Below are 23277 nucleotides of genomic sequence, written 5' to 3' on the forward strand. Positions count from 1 at the left end.
AACTTCTCTTTATGAATTTTCCTGGATTTGATTTCTTATTATTTTAGGAATTTTAGATTAAACTTACCTAGTGAAAAATAAATTGATTGCTTTTCTCTTTGGAAACCCTGAGGATTCAAACTCAGGGTTTTATGACTTTAGGCAGACCTAGCCCCAGCCCATTATTAATATTTTAATGAGATTTTCTATGCATAATTATCCATTAGGATGTTTATATTCATCTTTATGACTGGTCTCACATAAGGTGGTTATGAATGTCTCTCATACATTAGGAAAGATACAAATCCACATTTGAATAATGCTTTATAAAATATAAACTTCATGTTGGGCACTGGTAGCTCATACCTATAATCTTAACTACTCATGAGGCTGAGCTCTGAGTTTAAAGCCAGCCTGAGCAGAACAATCTGAGACTCTTGTCTCTAATAATCCAGCAAAAAGCCGGAAGAACAGGAAAACCTTGAGCAGGAAAAGCTCAGCAATTGCATAAGGGCCTGAATTCAAGTTCCAGTACTAGTTCAAAAATAAAAATAAAATATGGGCTTCATATGTATGTAGAACTCTGGTCATAAATTCTGAATGAGGTGACAAAAACAAACTCATGAAGAAGGAGGCTATGTTTGTAGAGGGTTTGTGCCTTTTACTTGAAAGATGCTTTTATTCATTTCGTTAATTACTCCATGGATGATCAGTGAGCTAGGGACACATTGTACTAAGTTCTGTCACACATACTTTGGAAGGGTACTAGAAAGACCTTCAGGGAGCCATCAGATGTCAGTTCAAGTAGGGAGGCAGCAATCTTTTCTCTGGCCAAGAAAACAATCCACCATTGGTACTCAAAACTATGATAGTATTGCCAGATGATGCTTAAACAATTCTGAACTTTCACATACAGGCTGTGAGCCCAAATTTGTAAAAAGAAAAAAAAAGAGGAGGACTGAGAGGAATTAAAGGCTCATTGAGGAGGCAGCTGTGAGTTTGTCACTTTAACCTGGGCATATACAATAGGATCCAGGTCTGTTGAGCTGTTTTCAATCAAGTGATTGTTCTTTTCTTCTGAAGGTCTGAAAGTCATGCTGGCATAGGTAGGTGAGTCTTTTTGTATGGTTGAAAGCTTCAGAGAAAACAAAGAGGAATAAGTGAATTCATTTTGGAGCCAAAGATACCTTTTAAGCGACTCGAAAGCTTCAGTACAAGAATTCAACAAGAACTCTTAAAAGAACCATTTGCCTAGAGCTCAGGAAGTGACACCACTATTTCAGTAGACAATACAGAAGGAAATCTGGAGGAAATCCCAGTTGCAATGACCTTCCAGTGTCCTGGAAACATGGCCATCTTACCTTAGCAGGAGGATCTGAGCCAGAATCCAGGGTCTGGGAACTGGAATGACCTATAACACGTGCCAGAAAGACACACATATCTTACCAACGAGACCTGGAGGAGTGGAGGAGTCTTTCCCTTCAACCTCACGTGGTGTGAGGAGGGCAGGGAAATCAGGGAAGGCAAGCTAACGGGCTTCATCTCACCCCTGCCTCCTCCCCCTCACTGGCTCCTGTCCTCAACTGCAGAGAGAAGGTGATCGCATTCCCCAGACACCACTTACACCTTCTGCAGCTCTTCACGATGAAAAAGACAAAGGCTAGCAGCAGCAGAGTCAGTAGAACTCCAGCAAAAAAGGCCAAGATTAAATGTTCTTTTCTGTTTTGGTAAAGGGAAGGAAGGAGCAGATGAATTGTTGGGCCTTTTGAAGCCCTTCCTGAAAGTCAAGTGTAACTTTCCTGTCTGCCAGTAAGACCTTGGAATGACTCTCACGTAGGCTAGTGGATTTCACCCTCACCCACTGGTCATTAATATTTTGCTTCTGGTTATACAGGCATTTGGTTCCTCAGTGAGAGCTGTGGATTTTCTCCCTTTCCTGCCCTCCAACTAATTCATATTTTACCTTCCTTCCCCCACCTCCCTCCCGCCCCTCACATTGGGTGAGTCCAGAGATTTCTGGGTCTCCCAAAGCTTGGAGACACCAAATTGAAACTACATTCCTAAGCTCAAACCATGATTTTATAGTTTTACTGTTTCTGATGCCATCTCCCCAGACTCCCATTTCTAGTACCTATCCCTAGATACTGTCAACACTAAATCCAGTGCCATGCAACCCAGATGAAATGATGGAGTGAATGCCTTTACTTGGGAAGATTGAGGTGGCAAGGCTCAGGGATGGTTGGTGGGACTGTAATGGTGTCTGCAAGAGAAGATGGAAGGGAGGCATCAGTGAACTGGGTTCCTTCTGCTGTCCTGCCCATTTCACATTTCAGCTCCCCCCCACACCCTCCACACACAAGCAGTGTGAGATTAGTAAGGGGCCTGCAGATCCACAGAAGGTGAGAACACTCGGTCCTTTAAAATGAGAAGTAGAAATCCAAGTGCTAATATCTCAAGCCTCTAATCCTAGCTACTCCGGAGGCTGAGATCTGAAATTTGCAGTTTACCACTTATCTCCAATTAACCACTTAAAAATCAGAAGTGGAGCAATGGCTCAATGTGATGAGTGCTACCCTTGAGCAAAAGAGCTTAGGGACAGCACCTAGGCTTTGAGTTCAAGCTCCACAACACACATACACACACACACACACACACACACACACACACAGAAGCAGAGCTGTGACTCATGTGGCTCAAGTGGTAGAATGACAGGTTAGCGTGAAAAAGCACAGATCCCATGTTTAAGCCTTAGTAGCAGCACCAAAAATGTAAAAAATAACAATTATAATCGGACCTTAAAATAACTGGCCAGGGCTCAAGTGGTGGAGTACTTGCCTGAGGCCCTGAGTTCAAATTTCATACTAGGAAAAAAAAACTTAAAAAACCCTGGAAAATCATTCAGTAAACATCCAAAAGAAATGAGCTAAGTGTTTTGAAGCCACAGCAGTCCTTTAGATAAACACAACTTCTCCTCAGGTGTTCCCTCTCTTCAGCACTGGGAGACATTCTGCCCCTGCCTAATCAAGACTGTCCATCTGGGAGCAAGAACAAACAGTAAAACCCAAAGCCAGTGCTTACCAAAGTCCTGAGGACTTTGACCTTGGACACTGCTACCTTTTTCTGCTTGTTTGCAGGGTAGCTATTAATAGTGGCTGGCCCTAATTAATAGTGGCTGGCCCTAAACAGATACAGTGGTTTCCCCGGAGCCTACCCTGCATACTGGAAGAGAAATGAACCTAGAGTCTTGGATACTGCTGCCCAGCTGGTCTGCTCAGAGTTGGAGGCCCAGGTAGTTTTTCCTTTTCCATTTTTTTCCCTTTTTAGTGCCAGTCTTGGGGCTTGAACTCAAGGCCTGGGTGCTGCCCCTGAGCTTTGTGCTCAAGGCTAGCACTCTACCACTTTGAGCCAGAGATCCATTTCCTGCCTTGTGGTAGTTAATTGGCAATAAGAGTCTCATGGACTTTTCTGCCTTGGCTGGCTTTGAACTATGATCTTCAGATCTCAGTCTCTTGAGTAGCTAGGATTACAGGTATGAGCCACTGGTGCCCGGCCCTATCCATTTTTTGTAACATTAGATTCTGCATTATGCTAAATCCTGATTCTTCCCACTCAGTCCTATGCACAACTCAACTCAAGGCAACTGACGACGCTCATCCCAAACTCACCGATTTCGGGTTTAGGGTGACTTCCTCCCATGCTGTCTTCCCCTGAAAATAAAACAGGAACTTTTTAGCCTGGCAAGAGGTCTACTCTCTGACTGATAGGCTGAGTGTCTAAAAGGGCCACCTCAGACTTTGCCTGGTGTGGTTATCCTGCTTGGCTACCAGTCCTCAGTCTAGCAATCTGATCAAAGGCACCAAGAATTGACTGATCTAGATTGGATTCTTATCAACCAGCTAATAACAAGAACGATGTACAAACTGAACAGTGTAAGTAAAATAGTGATAATGCTTAGCACATATATAGGACATGCAAGAACACTAATTAAAATAATTCTGGTTGGGAGGCATTGGGTTACTACTGTTAAGTATAAGAAGATGAATGGTCTACCTCTACTTTCCCTGGTAATTCCAGGTAAAACTTTGACAAAGCTTCTATTGGTGGTCCTTCCTCTAGGCTCTGTTTGTCATGTTATATACCTTCCTAGTTTTTATCAGAAAGTATAAAGGCAGAAATGTACAGTAATACCATCTAAAAACCTACTACCTATCATAGTTTAGTATCTTTCCCTTTAGTGACACTCTTAGATATTCATTTATTTATCATATACTATCTTCTATCTACCTCCTTACCTATGGGCTATGTTTTTTTCTATGCATACATACCTATGATAAATTTGACTTGGTAATTTAGACACAGTAAGGTTAGCAACAATAAGGAAAATGAAACATAATAGTCATAACAATATACTGCAATAAAAGGGTTAGGTTTTCTGTTTCGTTTTTTTGTTTGCTTGTACTTGGGCTTACACTCAGGGCCATGAGCTCTTGCTCAGCTTTTTCATTCAAGGCAGGTGCTCTACCATTTGAGCTATACCTTCTTCACTTTTTTTTTTCCATATTGTAGGTAAGAGTCTCTCAGATTTTCTGTCCAGGCTGGTTCAAATTGTGATCCTCAGTTTTCAGCTTCCTGAGTAGCTGGGGTTGCAAGTATGTGCCATCTGTACAAAGCAAGTTTCTTTTAAAACTTATTTCTGGAAGTTTCCATTTCATATTTTCAGATCATAGTTGACCACAAGTAGCTGAAACCATGGATTAAAGGAAACAACTGTTTCCCCACTTATTTATATAAGTGGTTTCCAATTTATTTAAGTAAATAACACATCCCTAATTATTTTTTGGTGGCTACACTTTTACTTTAGTGCCTGCAGGCCATTTAAGGCCCGTGAAATCACTGGTACATGATGAAGCATGCTTCCATCAACTGTCTGCAGTCCATAATTTTGTACATGGATCACCATTGATATTATAAATATCCAAATGAAAAAAAAATTGGTTCTACTATTTCTGCTGGGGTGTGGGTGTGTGTGTCTGCGTGCACATGTGCTAGTAGTGGATCTTGAACTCAAGGTCTGGGTGCTATCCCTTAGCTTTTTCACTCAAGGCTGGTACCATTTGAACCTCAGCTCCGCTTGGTGATTAATTGGAGAGTCAGGTCTCACAGACTTTCTTGCCCTGGCTGACTTCAAACCACAGTCCTCAGATCTCCGCTTCCTAAGTTGCTAATACAATAGGTGTGGTTCAGTGTGATTCAGCCCAGCTGAGTTTTAAGGTAATTAATCAGCACATGCCACCAACTGCCAGTGTTTTAATTGCTCAACTCTCAAAAGCTAATTTCCAAGCCTTCCAAGGGAAGGGTGGGGAGGATGTGTCAGTCACAATAGCAACACAGTAACACTATAAAGTACCACACAATTCACCAAACGAACCTGTCATGTAGGATAAAAAAGGAGCCAGTAGGGTATAGTGGGACATGCCTGTAATCCTGGAACTTAGAGGGTGAGGTAGGAGGATTTCAAGTTTCAGATCAGACTGGGCGACATAGTTGAGATCCTATCTAAAGACAGGCAGACAGACAGACAGACAGATAGAGCCTGACAGAAAATTTTGGTGAAAAGTTTGAGCCATTAGAACAGGAAGCCCACAGTCCACAACAGAATTAGCAGGGGAATTCCTTCTTAAATAGTCTTAGCCACATAATATAACATGATATAAATGTATATACTGTACTAAAAGTATGAACTTACACTAGACCTTACCATTGGGCAGATTCAGAATCACCAGTGACATCTGGTACATTGATAACCTTTGACCTTCGGGCTTCAACCATCTCAGAGAACTGCTACCACCTAAAATAGGCCACTGCAACCTGAAAGACTATCAATCCCACAGTGCTAGGGGAAAAAGCTCCTTTCATATTTAGGCCAAGAGAAACAGGAGGTGTATTTCCCTTTGAAAACAACAATATAAATTTTTGACAAAGGCACCAAAAATGTAAACAGTGCTATAAATAATGTTCTGTCTGGCACTAGAGACTCTTAATCATCACTATTAAATCCATCAATGAAATGCAGCCTCCCAAATATAACCTTCCCTTCCCCCACCAAATAAAAAGACAAAAGTAACAGAAACCACCAACTTGATCACTTGATCTTTTGGTGATTATTTTATCTAGATTAAAAGTATATGGTAAATGTATTTACCTCTCAAGAAAAACTCCAGTCATAAGATGCAGTAGTCTGAATTTGCTGGCTTCTGTTACTCATCCGGTTTTTCAGATATTACAAAAAGTACAACCACTGTCAGTGCCACCACCAAACCGATTGTTGCAAACATCTTGTCTAACTTGCTGGAAGGACTTCCTCTTTAAGGACGTTGCCTCATTCTGAAAAATCCTCTTAAGCAGTGAGAACTGTTTCTGTATCTTTTCACACGTGAATGCTGGAACATAAGTGAAGGATTGATTCCTGCCTTATTCCCCCAGGTCAAGCAAAGTACCAGGTGTGTGCTCAGGTGCCTGTCTGCAGGCAGGTCATTCCAACCTTGGCCCCCAGGAGGGGTTGGCTTTTCTCACCTCTGCTTTTTGTTGTTGTTGTTCTAATTTGATCTTACTTGGCACCCTGTTTAGCTGGACCACCCATTGTTCTAGTTTTATCTTAATCTGAAAATCCATAGTAAAAGTTTATCTCTCTGATCAGATTCCCATAATCCTATCCCCAAGTCAGGTTGGAATTGCCCAGATAAATAATTTGCTCCAATTATTTGCTATGTAAATGTTCAGTTCTAAGCTTTGAGGTTTGACAGAGGCAAAGATGGCTTCTTCCTGCCTGTATGAGACTACTACTAATTACACATGCTGTGAAGGAGCAGGCTTCTGTGCTACATATGCCTACAATACAGGAATGCAGGCTAAAAATCTGAAATACAGCTGGGAGGTTCTACAACCAAGCAGAAGAGAGAATTCAGAGGCAAGAGAAGGGAGAATAGGTGTTAAATACTACTCAGAGGTCAAGTAAGATGAGGAGGACTAGAGGAAAGGGTCTGGATTTGGGATTGAGATATATTCTTGTTAAAGCAGCTTGGGGGTGTGGTAATGGTAGGGAAATCAGGGTCTTTGAGCTGTTTCTTCTGTTGGTCTACTTTTCTTCAGATACCAATTTAAATGCAATTTGTTTGAGGCCATTCATGTATTCCTAAACTGGGTTCATACTCCAGTTTTGATACCAGGAACACTTGTTATTCAATCAATGCCCTGATGACTAGGCTTTAAACTGTAAGCCACACTCATAGTCATACCCTAGCTCCTAGCAGTGCCTGACCCATGATGCGCTCTCTACCATTGACTACTGTATGACCTTGACATTGAAACACTTCGTTCTTTCAAGGTTCATTCTCACTTTTCTTTCAGTGGAAGTAATTTACTTCTGTTGAATGCTAATTACTCCTCATGTATAATCGACTATAGTTCTCCCACTTAGAGATTGTACAATGTCTATATTCTTATCTTTTTACCTTCCTTCCTCCAAGTCTCTCTCAGGTCAAAATATTTACCTGTGCCAATTGTTGGTTCCTTCTAGGTCCTGGGGTGAGTACTGTCATGATAACTATGGTACTTGTCTTTTCTTTCAAGTCTTTTACTCCTTTGTTTTCTATCCTTTGTCCTTATCATTTAAACACAATTATTCTCAAAACAGACCTCAAAGACCTCTGAGTTACAAACTTTTGACCCTTTTAGTCCTACTCAATCTCCCTGAAAATTGATTACTGTACACTCTTCCTACAAGAGGCTGTCTCAGTATTATGACACTACTGTCTCCAATGACTGGGCATTTCTCTTTTGCAGAACTTTTCTCTTTCATTCTCGAAACACTGGTGCTCTTCCAGGGCTCTTTATTCTTTCTTTAAACAGTTCCTTCTCTATTCTAAATCATAAGATCCCTTTTTCTACTCCTTCAGCCTACAAACCAGGCAACTTGACACTTTACTACTTTCAGTGTCCCCAGGCAGGTCCTAATGTTGCCTTTAGCATTTCTCATTTACTTCCTTTCCATTTGTTCTACCAGGGACTTTGGTTAAGACCTTCAGTATCATGTAGCTAGAAAGATTCAACACCTTAATTCACTTTGCCTCTCTTCAAATAGTGCTTTTTCTCTAGTCAGTTTGTTTGAATGGCCAGAACCATTTGCAAGGAAATGGAAAGACTTGGAAAAATATTAAGTGAAGTAAGCCAGACCCAAAGAAACATAGATTGCAATAATTAGAATGTGCCTATAAATCTACAAGTAAACCCAATAGATAGTAATAATTACACGTGAACATGATTAAACAGCACTCTAAAAATTCACACAGAGACCAACGGATACTTTTAGGATTACAAGGTATCAGTAGTGATGTGCCTATGGCCACATAAAATAGTGATTAAATAAACTCCAAGAAATGGAAACAAGAAGTTTATTTTTTATTATTGAACTGTTTGCGGGTCCCCTCACCTTTGGTTTATTCCTTTTTGTTCCTGGTTTTGATTTCTATACCTTTGTCTTATATATGTTTTACCTGATTTGTGGAGAGGAAGGGAAAGCACAGAAACAGTGGGGCAAATGGTGAACCAATTCAGCAGTGGTACCCATTGGGCACTAAGTTGGAAATGAACGATACAACTTGGAGAGAAATGTACTCATTACTTGACTTATATAACTGTATCCCTGTGTATCAACTTTACAATAAAAAAATTTTCAAAGTGATTTTTTTTTTAATGGAACAAAAGTCTAGTCATTATTCTTTCTCTGCTTAAAACCATTTAGCCTAGGCTGTTGCCAGGGGTCTGGCCTGTAATCTACTCAAGAGGCTGAGATCTATGGATCCAAGTTTGAAGCCAGCTCAGGCAATAAAGTCCCCAAGAATATCTCCAATTAATCACTACCAATTAATTGCTTAAGGGGCAAGACAAACTAACCTTAAGTGTAAAAGCTAAGGGACAGCACCCAGACCTTGGGTTTAAGCGCTAGTACTGGCATCAAAACAAAACAAATTTGGTGGCTACTCTGTCCTTATAATAGAATCCAATGTGCCATATTTAGGATTCAAATATAACTTTTACTCCCAACTTGTTAAGCCAGCATATTCTCCCACATTCTCTCTATATAATCAAATACTGTTTCATCTTCCTGGGTGACTAACTTCCTTTCCCAAATGTCAGCTCAGACACTTCTTTTCTGACCTCTTCTTTCTGCTCTCTGTTTCATTGACTCCACAGGAATTTTTTTTTTTTTTTTGTCGGTCATGGGGCCTGAATTCTGGGCCTGGGCACTGTCCCTCAGCTCTTCAGCTCAAGGCTACGCTCTACTACTTGAGCCATAGTGCCACTTTGGCTTTTTCTGCTTATGTGGTGCTGAGGAATCAAACCCAGGGCCTCAGGCACACAAGGCAAGAACTCTACCATTGAGCCACCTTCCCAGCCCCTCCACAGGACTGATTTAAACATAATTCATATTAGAATTTGTTGAAATTATGAATTTGCTATGTGAAAACTCAGTAGGCTGAACATTTCCCAGAATTCTGTTATCATTCAATGTTATCATTAGGGTGAGCTACATTTTTGAGCATGACATGCAGACGGATGTGAAGCTCATTTTGTGGCTTATGTTTTTTTTTTGTTGTTGTTGGTCATGGGGCCTGAACTCTGGGCCTGGGCACTGTCCCTCAGCTCTTCAGCTCGAGGCTAGCGCTCTACCACTTGAGCCACAGTGCCATTTCCAGCCTTTTCTGTTTATATGGTGCTGAGGAATCGAACCCAGGGCCTCATGCATGCGAGGCAAGCACTCTACCACTGAGCCACCTTCCCAGCCCCTGGCTTATGTTATTGTATTGGCTCACAAGTTGCCGCTAGGCAACTTCCAATCCTTTTTGTGGATAATTCTTTCCCTAACCTTTGGGTCAAGAGTTTATGGACAATCATAAAGGTCATAGATAACAAAAATTGATGTTTCAATCTAGAGTGATCTCCACTTGTTTGTGACTGTCTTCCACTATAAAATTCATCTTTCCTTAATTGCCTGCCAGGTAGACTATGAGCTTCAGCATTAAAAATAATTACCTACAGATGAAAAAAAAAAGACCTAAGCAGATTCTACAATCAAGTAAAAAATCCATTAAAAATATGCACTTTAGTAGTTTGTTGAAACCTGATTTGACTTACATACAAGAAATGCTGAAGCCAGTAAGAACACTCAAGATGGTGCCTTAAGATGGCGCCTGCCAGTCTTAAAACACCCTGCTCCAAAATTTGTGTATGCTGCTTTGCTTTCCTATATATATTTTAATTTTTTGAGGTGTATGGCTAAACCACATCTTGCTTTTCCATGTATTTGTTCGGCTGCTATATTTTAGCAATTACAAATAATACAGCTATAAAAATTGTGTACCAAAAAAAATCCCTTCAAAGACCCCACCTTCCCTCTTTGGAGATAATCTTAGGTTGCCCAGGCAGGCCTTGAAGTGGGGCTAACAATCTATCCCCCTAAACCTGACAAGCTGGTAAAATGCCACCACAGTTGGCTTCCTTTACAGTATATATCCGGAAGTGAAGGTGGTGGATAATAATTTTTTTAGGAACCTTTTACAATGGCTGTGGCATTCTTTATTTCCAACTATGTACATAGGTTCCAATTTCTCCATTTCCTCACCAATATGTAGCTCTGTGGGTTTTGAATAGGGTAAATCTCATCAGTGGGTAGAGTTCCAGTTTATTTGGTGCTGATTGAATCTGGAACCTGATGCACACTGGCATAGCTTCTTCTACGGAACAATCGCTCTACCTACCCCTTTTGGACAATTATCCTCTAGACTCATATGAGATTCTGAAATTCTGAGCTTATATTATTTGCTATAGGCTCATGCCTATAATCCTAGCTACTCAGGAAGCTGAGATCTGAGGATCATGGTTCAAAGCCAGCCTGGGCAGGAAAGTCCATGAGACTATTATCTCCAATACACCACCTGAAAACTGGAAGTGGCGCTGTGGCTCAAGTGGTAGAGTGCTTGCCTTAAGCTGAAGAGCTGAGGGACAGCGCCCAGGCCCAGAGTTCAAACCCCATGACCAAAAAAAAAAAAAAAAAAAAGTAATGGTATGATTTAATATATAATATTTATTTTTTGGTACTGAGATGTGAACTCATGGTTATTCAACTTCCTTGCTAATTAATTGGAAATGGGAGTCTTGTGGTCTTTTTTGATAGTTTTGAACTGAGGTCTTCTAGATTTCAGTGTCAGAAATAGCTAAGATAACAGGGATGAGCCACTGATGCCTGGCTTTAGTTATTTTAAGAACAATATTCAAAAGTATTAAGTATCCCATAACTTGCCAGTTAGAATTGTGAAACATGAAAGATTGTTTCAATTGTCACTTTATTGGAAGATGGCAAAATTAGTTACCAAATTAAACTGTAACTTGGTAATAATCCTAAATTACAACAAATTTTAATTAAAGCAAACTGCTTATTCAAAAGTGATCAATCAAATAACTAAACTCAAAAGGTAGAATAAAAATGAGAAACTTGACTGGCCAATAGTTTGTTCACTAAATAAAATTTGAGCTTTTCCTTTTTAAGAAAGGTAAACTGATTTCCACAGATAGTAATACAGAAAGATTTTGCACATAGACTAATTTCCATTCAGTTAACTTTTTTAGAGATCTCTGTTGGGAGATTCATTTACATAACTGGCTGTGCTTGAGCCTTCTTTGCAAGCATCTTTAGATCTGTGATACACTTGGCAATTGTCTCCTTTTCCTGTGATAAGGAAAGAAAAATTTAGTCAGACATTTCTAAAACATGGATGGGTATAAAATTTCATAATTCTAAAGGACAACACCTACCAGATCAGAAACTCAAACTCATTACTAGTTGAAAATGTTAATCTACTCCAGTTCACAGCTTTTGTGGATGAAACCTAGAACTTGAGACAGATAACCCTATAACTACCAGCCCATGTTGTTGGCTTATACAGCTGAGATCCTTACAAAAGACCAACAATCATTAGCAATACAGACAGATTAAGAATCTTTTTTTTTGTTTCTTTTTCCATTCATTGTTGGCTTTTCTAAGTTTAAGTATTAAAATTCTAAATGCCTTATTTTTATGTAAATATAGTTAAAAAAATTAAAACAATCCATCAAATTTCATAATCCTATATGGATTATGTAGAAAATGACCAAAAAGGCCTATGTATGCCATGCATGTGGGGGAGGGAGGGGAAATGAAAGCAAAAGTAAATAAAGAATATAATCTTTAAAAAGAAATACTGCTTAATCAACTAATAGGAAATGAAACAGGAAATGGAACGGAGATCATGGGATGAGGAAATGAAAATGTACATTTCACAGAGAGTATCTTGGCAATTTGCTGCCTAGATGATGGACCATGAGCACCACTCATCACAACCAGTGTATTCAGTGACCTCTCCACTGGTTTTGATCTTTGATGTGAGAAACCTTTTGGTAATCAAACTTTAAAAAGGAAAGTCATTAGCACATTTGTGTAGCATTTCTTTTTTCTTTTCTTTTTTTTTGGGGTCCAGTCGTGGGGCCTGAACTCTGGGCCTGGGCGCTGTCCCTCAGCTCTTCAGCTCAAGGCTAGCGCTCTACCACCTGAGCACAGCGCCACTTCCGGCTTTTTTCTTTTTGCTTATGTGGTGCTGAGGAATCAAACCCAGGGCCTCAGGCATGCAAGGCAAGCGCTCTACCACTGAGCCACCTTCCCAGCCCCTTGTGTAGCATTTCTTAGCTTACCACTGTCCAAAAAAAATTAACTCTGCTATTTCTAGGTAAATGCTCCATACAAGTTACTTCAAACTTTATGAAGCATTAGCAGCAGCTAATAACCACAGACACCCATATAACTCCAGAAGTTACAAAACCTCCTGTACCTGCTGTGCAGAGATGCTCTGTATCACACGGTCCTCCACCCAGTTTATCATGTGCTCTTGCTCCTTTTGATGCATCATATTCTGTACAGAGATATGGTAGTCCAGGCGATTTTTTACCTCCTTGTATACTCTATGCAGCCGGTCCCGGTAAGTAACCTCCAAGGCCATAGCAATGTTATTCTGGAGCAAAATTAAGAAATGATGAGTACTATTTGCAAAATTGAAGGAATACTTCTGTTGTGAGAATTTTGCCTGTCAGAATGCCTGATGATTTTTTTTTTTTGGGTCTGGTTGTGGGGTCTGAACTCTGGGCCTGGGCGCTGTCCCTCAGCTCTTCAGCTCAAGGCTAGCGCTCTACCACTTGAGCCATAGCGCCACTTCCGGCTTTTTTTCTTTTTGCTTATGTGGTGCTGAGGAATCAAACCCAGGGCCTCAGGCATGCAAGGCAAGCACTCTACCACTGAGCCACCTTCCCAGCCCCTGATGATTTCTTTTTGTGAAAGGCCTTTAATACAAATAAACAGGTAACCTACATGTAGTAAAAAAAATTCTAACAGGGCTGGGAAGGTAGCTCACTGGTACAGTGCTTGCCTTGCATGCATGAGATCCTGGGTTCAATTCCTCAGCACCACATAAGCAGAAAAAGTTAGAAGTGGTGCTATGGCTCAAGTTGTAGGGTGCTAGCCTTGAGCTGAAGAGCTGAGGGACAGTGCCCAGGCCCAGAATTCAGGCCCCATGACTGACAAAAAAAAAAAAAAATACAAAATAAAATAAATTGTAACACTATAGGCAGTAAGAAGTATCCCATAGCGTGCTACCATTTTGTCTGTTTCTTGTATTGTCTTGGAAATGTTTAATTTGTATGCATATATATATATATATATATATATATACCAATTTTATGGCACTGAGGTGTGAACTCAAAGCTCCCACTTCTTGTTCATTTTCTGTTGCTCACAGCTGATACCCTACTACTACTGGAGCCATACCTCCAGTTCAGTGTTTTTGCTAATTAATTGGAGATGGGAGTCCATGGAATCTCATGGACTTTTCTGCTTGGACTAGCTATAAACCTTGATCCTCCAATATTAGCCTCCTGCACAGTTATAATTAAAACTGTGAGCCACCAGGGACCCCTATTAAAACATGTATGTCAGCTTAATTAAACCTTATAAACATGGAAGCTACTAGTATTTTCACTTTCCAGAGTACACGTAGCAAAAGTTAAGCAACTTGCCCAAGGTTACAAAACTAATAAATTGGAACCAAGAGTTTAATATAAGCAGCCAGTCTACAAAGCCCAAATTCCAATTTGAAGGCTATTTGCAACAAGTCAGCTAGAGTGAGTCCTCAAAATTTAAGTGAAATCATTTCACTCCTCTGCCAATAATTTTCTCTCTCAATTAGAGTATAGGTCAGAATTCTTAGAGAAGCCTGTGTGACTTTACACATTTGAACCCTGCTACCCTTCTCCTCTCCTATTATTTAGTTATGTTGCCATCCTGACTTTTCCTTGATTGTATCTAGAAAATGTTCACATCTAGGGTTCATGCACTTACTATTTTTATTTCTGGCAGTACTAGGGTCTGCGCTTGCTATGCAGGCACTCTTACCACTGAGCCACACCCACAGCCTTTTTTTCCAAACGTGGCCTTTTGTTGATGCCCATGCTAGATTGAATTGAGTTGACAAATGCATACTACCATTATCAGCTTTTTTATTGATAAAACTATAGCTATTTAAGACATTAAAGAACTATCAATCCACTTACTAAAAATTATGAGAATGTTCTATACAACCTACAGGTAGGGAAAGGAGGGAAAACTAGGTGTGAGGGAAGGAGTGACACTGTGCAAAAAGAAATGTACTCATTACCTGACTTATGTTAACTGTAACCCCTCTGTATATCACCTTTATAGGAACAATAAAAAATAATACTCAAATATATTGGTGTGGGGGGAGAACTATTAATGGAAAAAATAGCTGGAATTATTTTAAATTAGAAATAGCACATAAAAGAAAAATTAAGTTGTAACTAACTTATGGGCTGGGAAGACATGGCTTGAGTGTTAGAGCACCTGCCTAACAAGTATGAGGCCTGCATCCAAACATACAGAAGTCATAACTGATTTAACATTTTGAAAAATAGCATGCATTACCTAAGAAAGAGCAAGGAGTTATAAATGATTTCATATATACTTACTACACAAAAATCTTAACATGGGCTGGGAAGGTGGCTCAGTGGTAGAGCACTTGCCTTGCATGCCTGAGGCCCTGGGTTCGATTCCTCAGCACCACATAAGAAAAAAGAAAAAAGCCAGAAGTGGGGCTGTGGCTCAAGTGGTAGAGCACTAGCCTTGAGCTGAAGAGCTGAGGGACAGTGCCCAGGCCGAGTTCAGGCCCCATGACTGGACTCAAAAAAAAAAAAAAAAAATCTTAACATATTTGTAATTGGAAAACCTAGTAAATTCTAGCACAGTGATTCACACCTATAATCCTAGCTATTCAGGAAGGGGAGCTCAGGAGGATCACAATTTGAAGCCAGTGCAGAACTGAGATATCCCTATCTCAATTGATAAAAACCTGGACTTAGATACACACCTGTAATGTTAGGTACATGGGAAGTGTAAATAGAAAGATCTTGGTTGAGGCTAGGCTGGGAATAAAGTGAGACCCTAATTGAAAACTAATTAAAGCAAAATATGCTAGGATGTGGCATGGCTCAAGTGGGAGAGTATATTCCTAGCAAGTATAAAAGAAGATCTGGGGGCTGGGAAGGTGGCTCAGTGATAAGAGTGCTCGCATGCATGAAGACCTGGGTTCAATTCCACAGCACCACATAAATAGAAAAAGCCAGAAGTGGCACTGTGCCTCAGGTGGTAGAGCACTAGCCTTAAGCTGAAGATCTGCGGGACAGTGCCCAGGCCCAGAGTTCAAGCCCCACGACCAACAAAAAATAAAGAAAAAAAGAAAAAGAACGAATATCTGATAACTTACATTCAAACTGAGATCACAGTAGAGCTTTTTGCTATATTCAGAGCATAGATGCTAAAATATTTATTTTTCTAAAATTAGGAACACATTCAAGTATGTTCTTTAAGCCAGTATTTTATGTCTAATAGTTACACCTATGAAGAGCTGGGTGCCGGTGGCTCACTCCTGTAATCCTAGCTACTCAAGAAGCTGAGATGTGAGGATCACAGTTCAAAGCCAGCCCAGTCAGGAAAGTCCATGAGACTCTTCTCTCCAACTAACCACCAGAAAACCAGAAGTGGCACTATGGCTCAAGTGGTAGAGCACTTGCCTTGAGCTGATGAGTGTAGGGACAGGGGCCCAGGCCTAGGGTTCAAGCCCCATAACCAAAAAAAGAAAGAAAGAAAAAAGAACCATCTATGAAAAGATAAATGAGATGCAGAAATAAAGCATCTAAAATCTTGATGATGTTTGTCATTATGTTTCACTGTGGTCTCAGATACTCAGTGCATTAGTGTAGGTTTTTGGATTCATTCCAAAATGAATCAGAACCCCTGAAGTTTCTAAGAATTTATTTTCTTTTTAACAAGATTATTTTTCAGAATTTCACAAGATCCTTGAGCATATGAATGTTTATCTCAGAAAACATTAAAACCTCTTTTGGTGTATATTTAGATTATAGCTGGAGAATACTGTCTCACATATAACACACATACACACACACACACTCTCTCTCTCTCTCTCTTTAAAAAACAAATGATGATTGTTATTTAAGTTTTTATTATTAAATATTTGTTGAATTTTTTTAGTGTGAGTCTCATGGTCAAAGCAAAGTGCTGAAAATATAACAGAGAAAGAAAATTTCTGCCTTTATGGAGTTTAATTCTACCCAGCCATGGGGAGAGTAGGAAGTAAATGGTTGAGTAAATATGTCACTGGGCAACAAAACACTAGGAAGGACAGTAACAAGCATAGAAGCAGAGGACATTACAGGATAAAGACTTACCATTTTATAGGCCAGTCAAGAAAGTTCACTCATTAGGATTTTTGAGCTGAGACCCAAAAGAAGGAATAGATGCAAAGTCTATGAATTTCTGGGGAAACAGTTTTCCAAGTAGAGAAAAAAAGCACAAAAAGATAGGCTCACTTGCTAACACCTGTAATCCTAGCTACTCAGAAGGCAGAGATTGGGACAGTTGGGACAATTCAAGGTTAGCATCGATGGAAAGTGTGAACCTAAATTTGTAAACAAAATCAAGTAAATCCAATTTAATCATTCCTTGTGAGAAGTTGTTTCTTTTGTTTTATGCTAAAGGCTGAACCCAGGTCTTGTGTCTGATAAATAGGTACTCTACCACTAAGCTGTATCGACAATCCATTTTTTTTATTAAAGGCAAAAGACTTACATGATCTGAGAATAAACCAGTTGTTTTTTAAATACACACAAATAAGTTAGTTCTTTTAACTGTTGAAACCTACCCTTTGGACATCAAAAAGGTAGTGGCGTTTCTGAACCAGTGCCTGCTGTGACTTCTCTGTATTAATTGCTTCCTGGATTTGTTTGATAGAATCCTGTTTCACCTCTTCTAGTTGGGCAATTTTTTGCTGTAATTATAAAAGCAACAAGAGTATAAAACAGATTTTATGCTTAAAATTCTACCCCTCATTTGTGAGAATTCCCTCAAGATACATAGGGAAATATAGAAATCTTCAACAAAGAATTGCTTATTAGCTGGGTGCCGGTGGCTCATGCCTGTAATCCTAGCTACTTCAGAGGCTGAGATCTGAGGATCAAGGTTCAAAGCCAGTCTCGACGGAAAAGTCCCCATGAGACTCTTTTTTGTGTGTGTGTGGTTTTGTGGGGCTTGAACTCTGGGTCTGGGTGCTGTCCCTCAGCTTTTCAGGTCAAGACTAACACTCTACCACTAGAGCTACAGCGCCACTTCTGGTTTTCTGATTGGTTTATTGGAGTTAAGAGTCTCACGGACTTTCCTGTCCCTGTCTGAGATGGCTTTGAACCACAATCCTCAGATCTCAGCCTCCTGAGTAGCTAGGATTACAAGCGTGAGCCACCACCACCAGCTGTGTGAGACTTTTATCTATAATTAACTACTCAAAAACCAGAAGTGGCACTGTAGCTCAACTGGTTGAACACTAACCTTGAGCACAAAGGCTTAGGGACAGGGCCCAGACCCTGGGTTCAAGCCCCACAACCAACCAAAAAATTAAAAAAAAAAATGCTTATTAAAGTTATATAATAACTTGTTGAATGAGCATGACTAAGGAAAAAGCAGAGTGTGGTAGATATAAAAAATTATCTCAAGGCTGGGAAGGTGGCTCAGTGGTAGAGCGCTTGCCTTGCATGCATGAGGCCCTAGGTTTGATTCCTCAGCACCAAATAAGCAGAAAGAAAAAAGCTGGAAATGGCGCCGTGGCTCAAGTGGTAGAGCGCTAGCCTTGAGCTGAAGAGCTGAGGGACAGCTCCCAGGCCCAGAGTTCAGGCCCAAGACCAGACACACACACACACACAAAAAAAACTCAAATTAACAGTAATATCAATAAGTGTTTCTCTGATAATATAAAATGGTATATAAAGTTTATGATTCTTGGGCTGGAAAGGTGGCTCAGTGGTAGAGTGCTTGCCTTGCAAGCATGAGGCCCTGGGTTCGATTCCTTAGCACCACATAAGCAAAAAGAAAAAAGCCGGAAGTGGCGCTGTGGCTCAAGTGGTAGAGTACTAGCCTTGAGCTGAAGAGTTGAGGGACAGTGCCCAGGCCCAGAGTTCAGGCCCCACTACCGGACCCCCTCCCCAAAAAAGTTTATAATTCTTACCTCATTGATTTTATCAATAAATTCTGCAAACGAGGCTCCATACTTTTTAATAGCATAGATCATTAATCCTAGTAATGATATGCCAGAGAAGGTCTCTGGAGTAATCACATATATTTCTTTAGATAGAAAATACAAGATAAGCCCAGTTCCAAGCACATAGGGTCCTGAAAGAAGAAGGAATTATTTTTAAAGAATGCATACACTATGCAGGATATAAAATGCATGTGCATTTGATAATAATCAAGACTCAACACCAGCTTAAGAAGTAATATGGCAGAGTTCAAGCTGGGTGCCATTGGCTCATGCCTGTAATCCTAGCTACTCAAGAAGCTGAGATCTGAGAATCATGGTTCAAAGCCAGCCTGGGCAGGAAAGGCTGTGAAACTCATCTCCAATAAGCCACCAGAAAACTAGAAGTGGTGCTGTGGCTCAAGGGGTAGAGTGCTTGCCTTGAGCTGAAGAGCTGAGGGACAGCGCCCAGGCCTAGAGTTCAAGCCCCACAACTGACAAAAAACCCCCCAAAAACAAAAAAAAGCAATATGGCAGAGTAGAAAGAACAAACATGTAGCCTCAAAGCAACCCTCTCATGACTATGACCTAAAAGTAATAGTAGACAAGACAAGCTTCCTCAAAAAGAGTTGATAAAGTTAATGTACCTAAAGTACTCAACACAACACCTCATTCTACAAACAAATCATTCTACAAAGATATCATGTTACTTTCTACAGTAATCTATCCAGCAAAATATACTATTGAACAGAAACACTGGACAGGCTGGGAAGGTGGCTCAGTGGTAGAGCGCTTGCCTTGCATGCATGAGGCCCTGGGTTCGATTCCTCAGCACCACATAAGCAAAAAGAAAAAAGCTGGAAGTGGCACTGTGGCTCAAGTGGTAGAGCGCTAGCCTTGAGCTGAAGAGCTAAGGGACAGTGCCCAGGCCCAGAGTTCAGGCCCCACGACCAGACCCAAAAAAAAAAGAAACACTGGATAGGAAAAAATTTATTCCTGGCCTATTATTGAGTTAGCAATCTGACAAAGGAAACAAGAAAAACAAGTAAACAAAAGAATTCTCAACTTTTCTATCACCTAATAATGTTTAAAACATTATCTTTTCCTTTAATCAGGCCAGGAGCTGGGAAAGTACCCCAGCAATGATTTAGGATTTAAAACATTTAGCATTTTCCTTGGTAACTCACATGGTATCAGGCTAGATCAGATCAGGTTTTCCAGGTAGCACTATATGGTGTTTCTGAGCAGCACTACTCACTATATTAGTAAGACTCCAGACTTTCTCAAGTTTCAGTAGCTCTTTAAAAAATATTGCTTTCAGTACATACATCTTAAACATAAATTTGCATATAACATTTTACATTATAAATCTAATACATTAATTTTCTTGCAACTTCAGTTAAGGAAATGCTATTTTAGGCCATTCTAGGATTAAAAAAAGAATATTTGGCTCCCAAAGTTTCACAGTCAGTCTTTTGAGTACAGCAAGAAAGAATGCCAACTTAATCAGGGAACTTACATTTAAGTTCAGCTTAGTCACTACCAGAATAATGTAACTTTGACAAATCTTTTTGCTATTTTCTCTATGTAATAAAAATGTCTTCATGGGACATAAAGCTTAAGTGTTAGACATGAAATCAGTCATAAAAATGCAAGACTCAAGTTTATGTCTTTAAGGGAAGCAACTAATACAGTCCAATTTATACATACATATGTATATATGAACACACAATATACAGTATATATTAATATAATACAGCATATACAATACACATCACGTGTAATTATTGGTTTTTATTGCCTTATTTTTTTTTTCTTGGGTCTGGTTGTGGGGCCTGAACTCTGGGCCTGGGCGCTGTCCCTCAGCTCTTCAGCTCAAGGCTAGCGCTCTACCACTTGAGCCACAGCCCCACTTCTGGCTTTTTTCTTTTTGCTTATGTGGTACTGAGGAATCAAATCCAGGGCCTCAGGCATGCAAGGCAAGCGCTCTACCACTGAGCCACCTTCCCAGCCCAATTGCCTTATTTTTTATCCTCAGCTCTTATCTGACAGTATTTTTCCATAGCTACTCATGCTTTGTTTATCCTATATATTCCACATGGCAGGCACTCACAAAATTTCTCCTATCAATAGAAATGATGTGATGAAATTAAGTTAAACTTCCAGGGCTGGGAAGGTGGCTCAGTGGTAGAGCGCTTGCCTTGCATGCATGAGGCCCTGGGTTTCATTCCTCAGCACCACATAAGCAAAAAGAAAAAACCCAGAAGTGGGGCTATGGCTCAAGTGGTAGAGGGCTAGCCTTGAGCTGAAGAGCTGAGGGACAGCGCCCAGGCCCAGAGTTCAGGCCCCACAACCTGACCCCCGCCAAAAAAACAAAAAAACCTTCCAAATAACTTAATTCCAAAGAGTAACCAAATCAAGTTTTTATATTGAATCACCACCAAAAAGCCCCAAAAACAAACAACCCCCCCAAAAAAACCCAACAACAAACCAGCTAACTTTATTTAGTGGTAACATTCAACTATACTATTAAATATGGGGTAAATTCTTACTTGCCTGTTACACCAGTTTTAGGATAAAGAAACTGGAAGAATTCCTCTGGAATTAGCCCCATACGTACTTTTCCTCCATATTCAGGAAGGGGTGGTAGAGGGGCAAAACTTGGCTGCGTAGTGTGAAAGATTCTTTTTGTCTGTAATACCCTACAGGAGGCAATTGTACAAGTTAAAAACTTGTTCTTCAAAGAAGGCACAAATACAATTAGCACTGCTCTTCCATTGGGGATGAGGATTTAGTTTTCTAACTGTTGTACTTGGAAGAGAATAGGTCAGGAGTGACAATGATAATAATTTAATCACAGATGCTCAAAGGACTTGCTCTCTTACAGATCACTTGTTTCATACTTTGTGTGCCTATTAGTAGCAATGAGATATAAATGAGTTAAAGACCTACACTTATCATTTGATTTTGAGCAAAGAACTTACTTTGTAATCTGCGATTACCCTATCTAATATGGGAACAAAACAAATTAAGAGTTGTTGTGAGGACTGAGTTAATATATGTGAAGTTCCTACAAAAATTCTATGTAAACAGATTGCTATTATATGACTTCTGTTTTGGAGGCTCCTTAAAAGCCAAAAATCTGGCATTTCTAAATATTCCCTTTGATGAGCTTTCTAATCATTATGTAGTACGACTCTTTCAGAGTTGGGTAGCTAGCTCAATGTTTACCTTTCAAGTAAGCTGCTACATTATATCCTTGGAACTTCAATACATTGTTTCTAATTTTCTTGTCTATGGAAAATATCATTTATGTATTTAGATTAATCGCAGCTCCCTCCCAATTCTGACTGCCTGACAGAAAAAGATTAAGAAGCTTCTGAAATAACCTTTGTCAAAGTTAACTGCTCATAGTACAGTAGAAATGGTAGTGGAAAGGCTAAACATAAGCTGAATGAAGTGTCTGGCTGATGTAGTCTGGAGATAAGAGTAGGAAGAAAACCTGGGTTTTTACTTGTCTCTGCTATAGTTATTTCATTTCCTATCTATATCACATTATTAAAAAAAAAAAAAAAAAAGAAGTTTCTTTTTGAAGTGCTGAACTGACCACAGTGCCCTGTGCACCGAGCTCAACCCCAGCTTATTATTTCCCCCCATCTGGAAGTAACCTATTGTTCCACTTTATTGCTTTCGCAGAAGAATTACAGATAAATTAAGGGCATTTCTTCATGCCGTAGTTATCAAAGTTTGCAAGCTTTACGAGTCAACATGGCATTTTTTTTTATTATCTTGGAGTGACAAAAACTTGCAGTACCAACGAATGGCTCACGCTCCAGCAGCAAAAAGTCGGGATCCGCCGAGACACTGAGAGAGAGCATCTTTCACTGTTTCACTTGGCGAGATGTGTCCTTGGGTAGGTCACCTAGTAACCGACTCACAGCTGTGACTTGCTGAAGGTCACAAGAGTGGGGTCGAGTTGACCCAAGAAAACCCAACTTGCAGTTTTACTTCTCTCACTCACCTTACGAGTTTGAACGAGGGGGGGGGGAGGCTTTAAGCGTTCCCCCCTCCTCCCTGTTAGGAAGAAAGCCCTAAAGGGAAGAGGAAACGGAGGAAAGGGAGCAAGGCGCTCAACAGGGCCGAGGCGTGCGTTCCCCGGCCCACTCACCCCGGTCCTAGGAGGGCTGCGTTCTTCAGACAGGGAGCTGCAGAGAGACAAGGCGCAGGTCAGCAACCATCAGGAAGAAAAGCGATCTGCTCCTTCCTCGGTCCCCCGGGACGGCGTTCCCGTTATCCGCGGGCGATCGCCCTGCTTCAGGCCGAGTCGCTGCGCTGCTGCAACCGCCTCCCCCCCCCCCCCCGCCCCAGTCCCAGCCCCGACCCCCAGCCACCCCGATAACCCAGCCGGGGTTCTACGCCCCCTACCCGCGGCGCCGACGGCGGAGACTGCCACCCGGGACAACATGGCCAGCAAACGTCCACACAGCAGCCACAGCCCGCCAGTGACCTCCACCGGAGGCCGGGTCTGGGGACAGGCGCAAGATGGCCGCCAGCAACTTCTCGC

The 23277-nt window shown here is 40.6% G+C and overlaps 2 protein-coding genes across 2 annotated transcripts; both read right to left on the minus strand.

Annotated features, from left to right (window-relative positions):
• Window positions 1–630: 630 nt before the first annotated feature.
• Window positions 631–4542, minus strand: CUNH1orf162 (chromosome unknown C1orf162 homolog). Its single transcript, XM_042679327.1, has 6 exons — window positions 4516–4542; window positions 3645–3686; window positions 2185–2239; window positions 1604–1698; window positions 1341–1390; window positions 631–1114 (listed from the first exon to the last, which is right to left on the minus strand). The coding sequence occupies exons 2-6, from the start codon at window positions 3673–3675 to the stop codon at window positions 956–958; spliced, it is 390 nt and encodes a 129-aa protein (XP_042535261.1). The 5' UTR covers window positions 3676–3686; window positions 4516–4542; the 3' UTR covers window positions 631–955.
• Window positions 4543–11364: 6822 nt separating this feature from the next.
• Atp5pb (ATP synthase peripheral stalk-membrane subunit b) lies at window positions 11365–23271 on the minus strand. The gene is made up of 7 exons (XM_042677074.1): window positions 23139–23271; window positions 22882–22918; window positions 21270–21415; window positions 18705–18868; window positions 17352–17477; window positions 12900–13079; window positions 11365–11764 (listed from the first exon to the last, which is right to left on the minus strand). The coding sequence occupies exons 1-7, from the start codon at window positions 23176–23178 to the stop codon at window positions 11687–11689; spliced, it is 771 nt and encodes a 256-aa protein (XP_042533008.1). The 5' UTR covers window positions 23179–23271; the 3' UTR covers window positions 11365–11686.
• Window positions 23272–23277: the final 6 nt, after the last annotated feature.

This window comes from Dipodomys spectabilis, unplaced genomic scaffold (genome assembly GCF_019054845.1).
Source record: "Dipodomys spectabilis isolate Male_0828 unplaced genomic scaffold, ASM1905484v1 ptg000002l, whole genome shotgun sequence".
NCBI lineage: Eukaryota > Metazoa > Chordata > Mammalia > Rodentia > Heteromyidae > Dipodomys > Dipodomys spectabilis.

What these genes read in the sequence shown, in the direction of transcription:
- CUNH1orf162 (XM_042679327.1), bottom strand. Translation starts at nt 3,675, where the DNA reads ATGGGAGGAAGTCACCCTAAACCCGAAATCG. An exon ending in TGCCACCTCAATCTTCCCAA is followed by an intron (nt 1,699 to 2,184) that starts GTAAAGGCATTC and finishes TTACCAAAACAG; the next exon opens with AAAAGAACATTTAATCTTGG. An exon ending in CGTGAAGAGCTGCAGAAGGT is followed by an intron (nt 1,391 to 1,603) that starts GTAAGTGGTGTC and finishes CACGTGTTATAG; the next exon opens with GTCATTCCAGTTCCCAGACC.
- Atp5pb (XM_042677074.1), bottom strand. Translation starts at nt 23,178, where the DNA reads ATGTTGTCCCGGGTGGCAGTCTCCGCCGTCGGCGCCGCGG. An exon ending in TCCTAAAACTGGTGTAACAG is followed by an intron (nt 18,869 to 21,269) that starts GCAAGTAAGAAT and finishes TTCTTCTTTCAG; the next exon opens with GACCCTATGTGCTTGGAACT. An exon ending in ACCTTTTTGATGTCCAAAGG is followed by an intron (nt 13,080 to 17,351) that starts GTAGGTTTCAAC and finishes ATTTTGCTCCAG; the next exon opens with AATAACATTGCTATGGCCTT.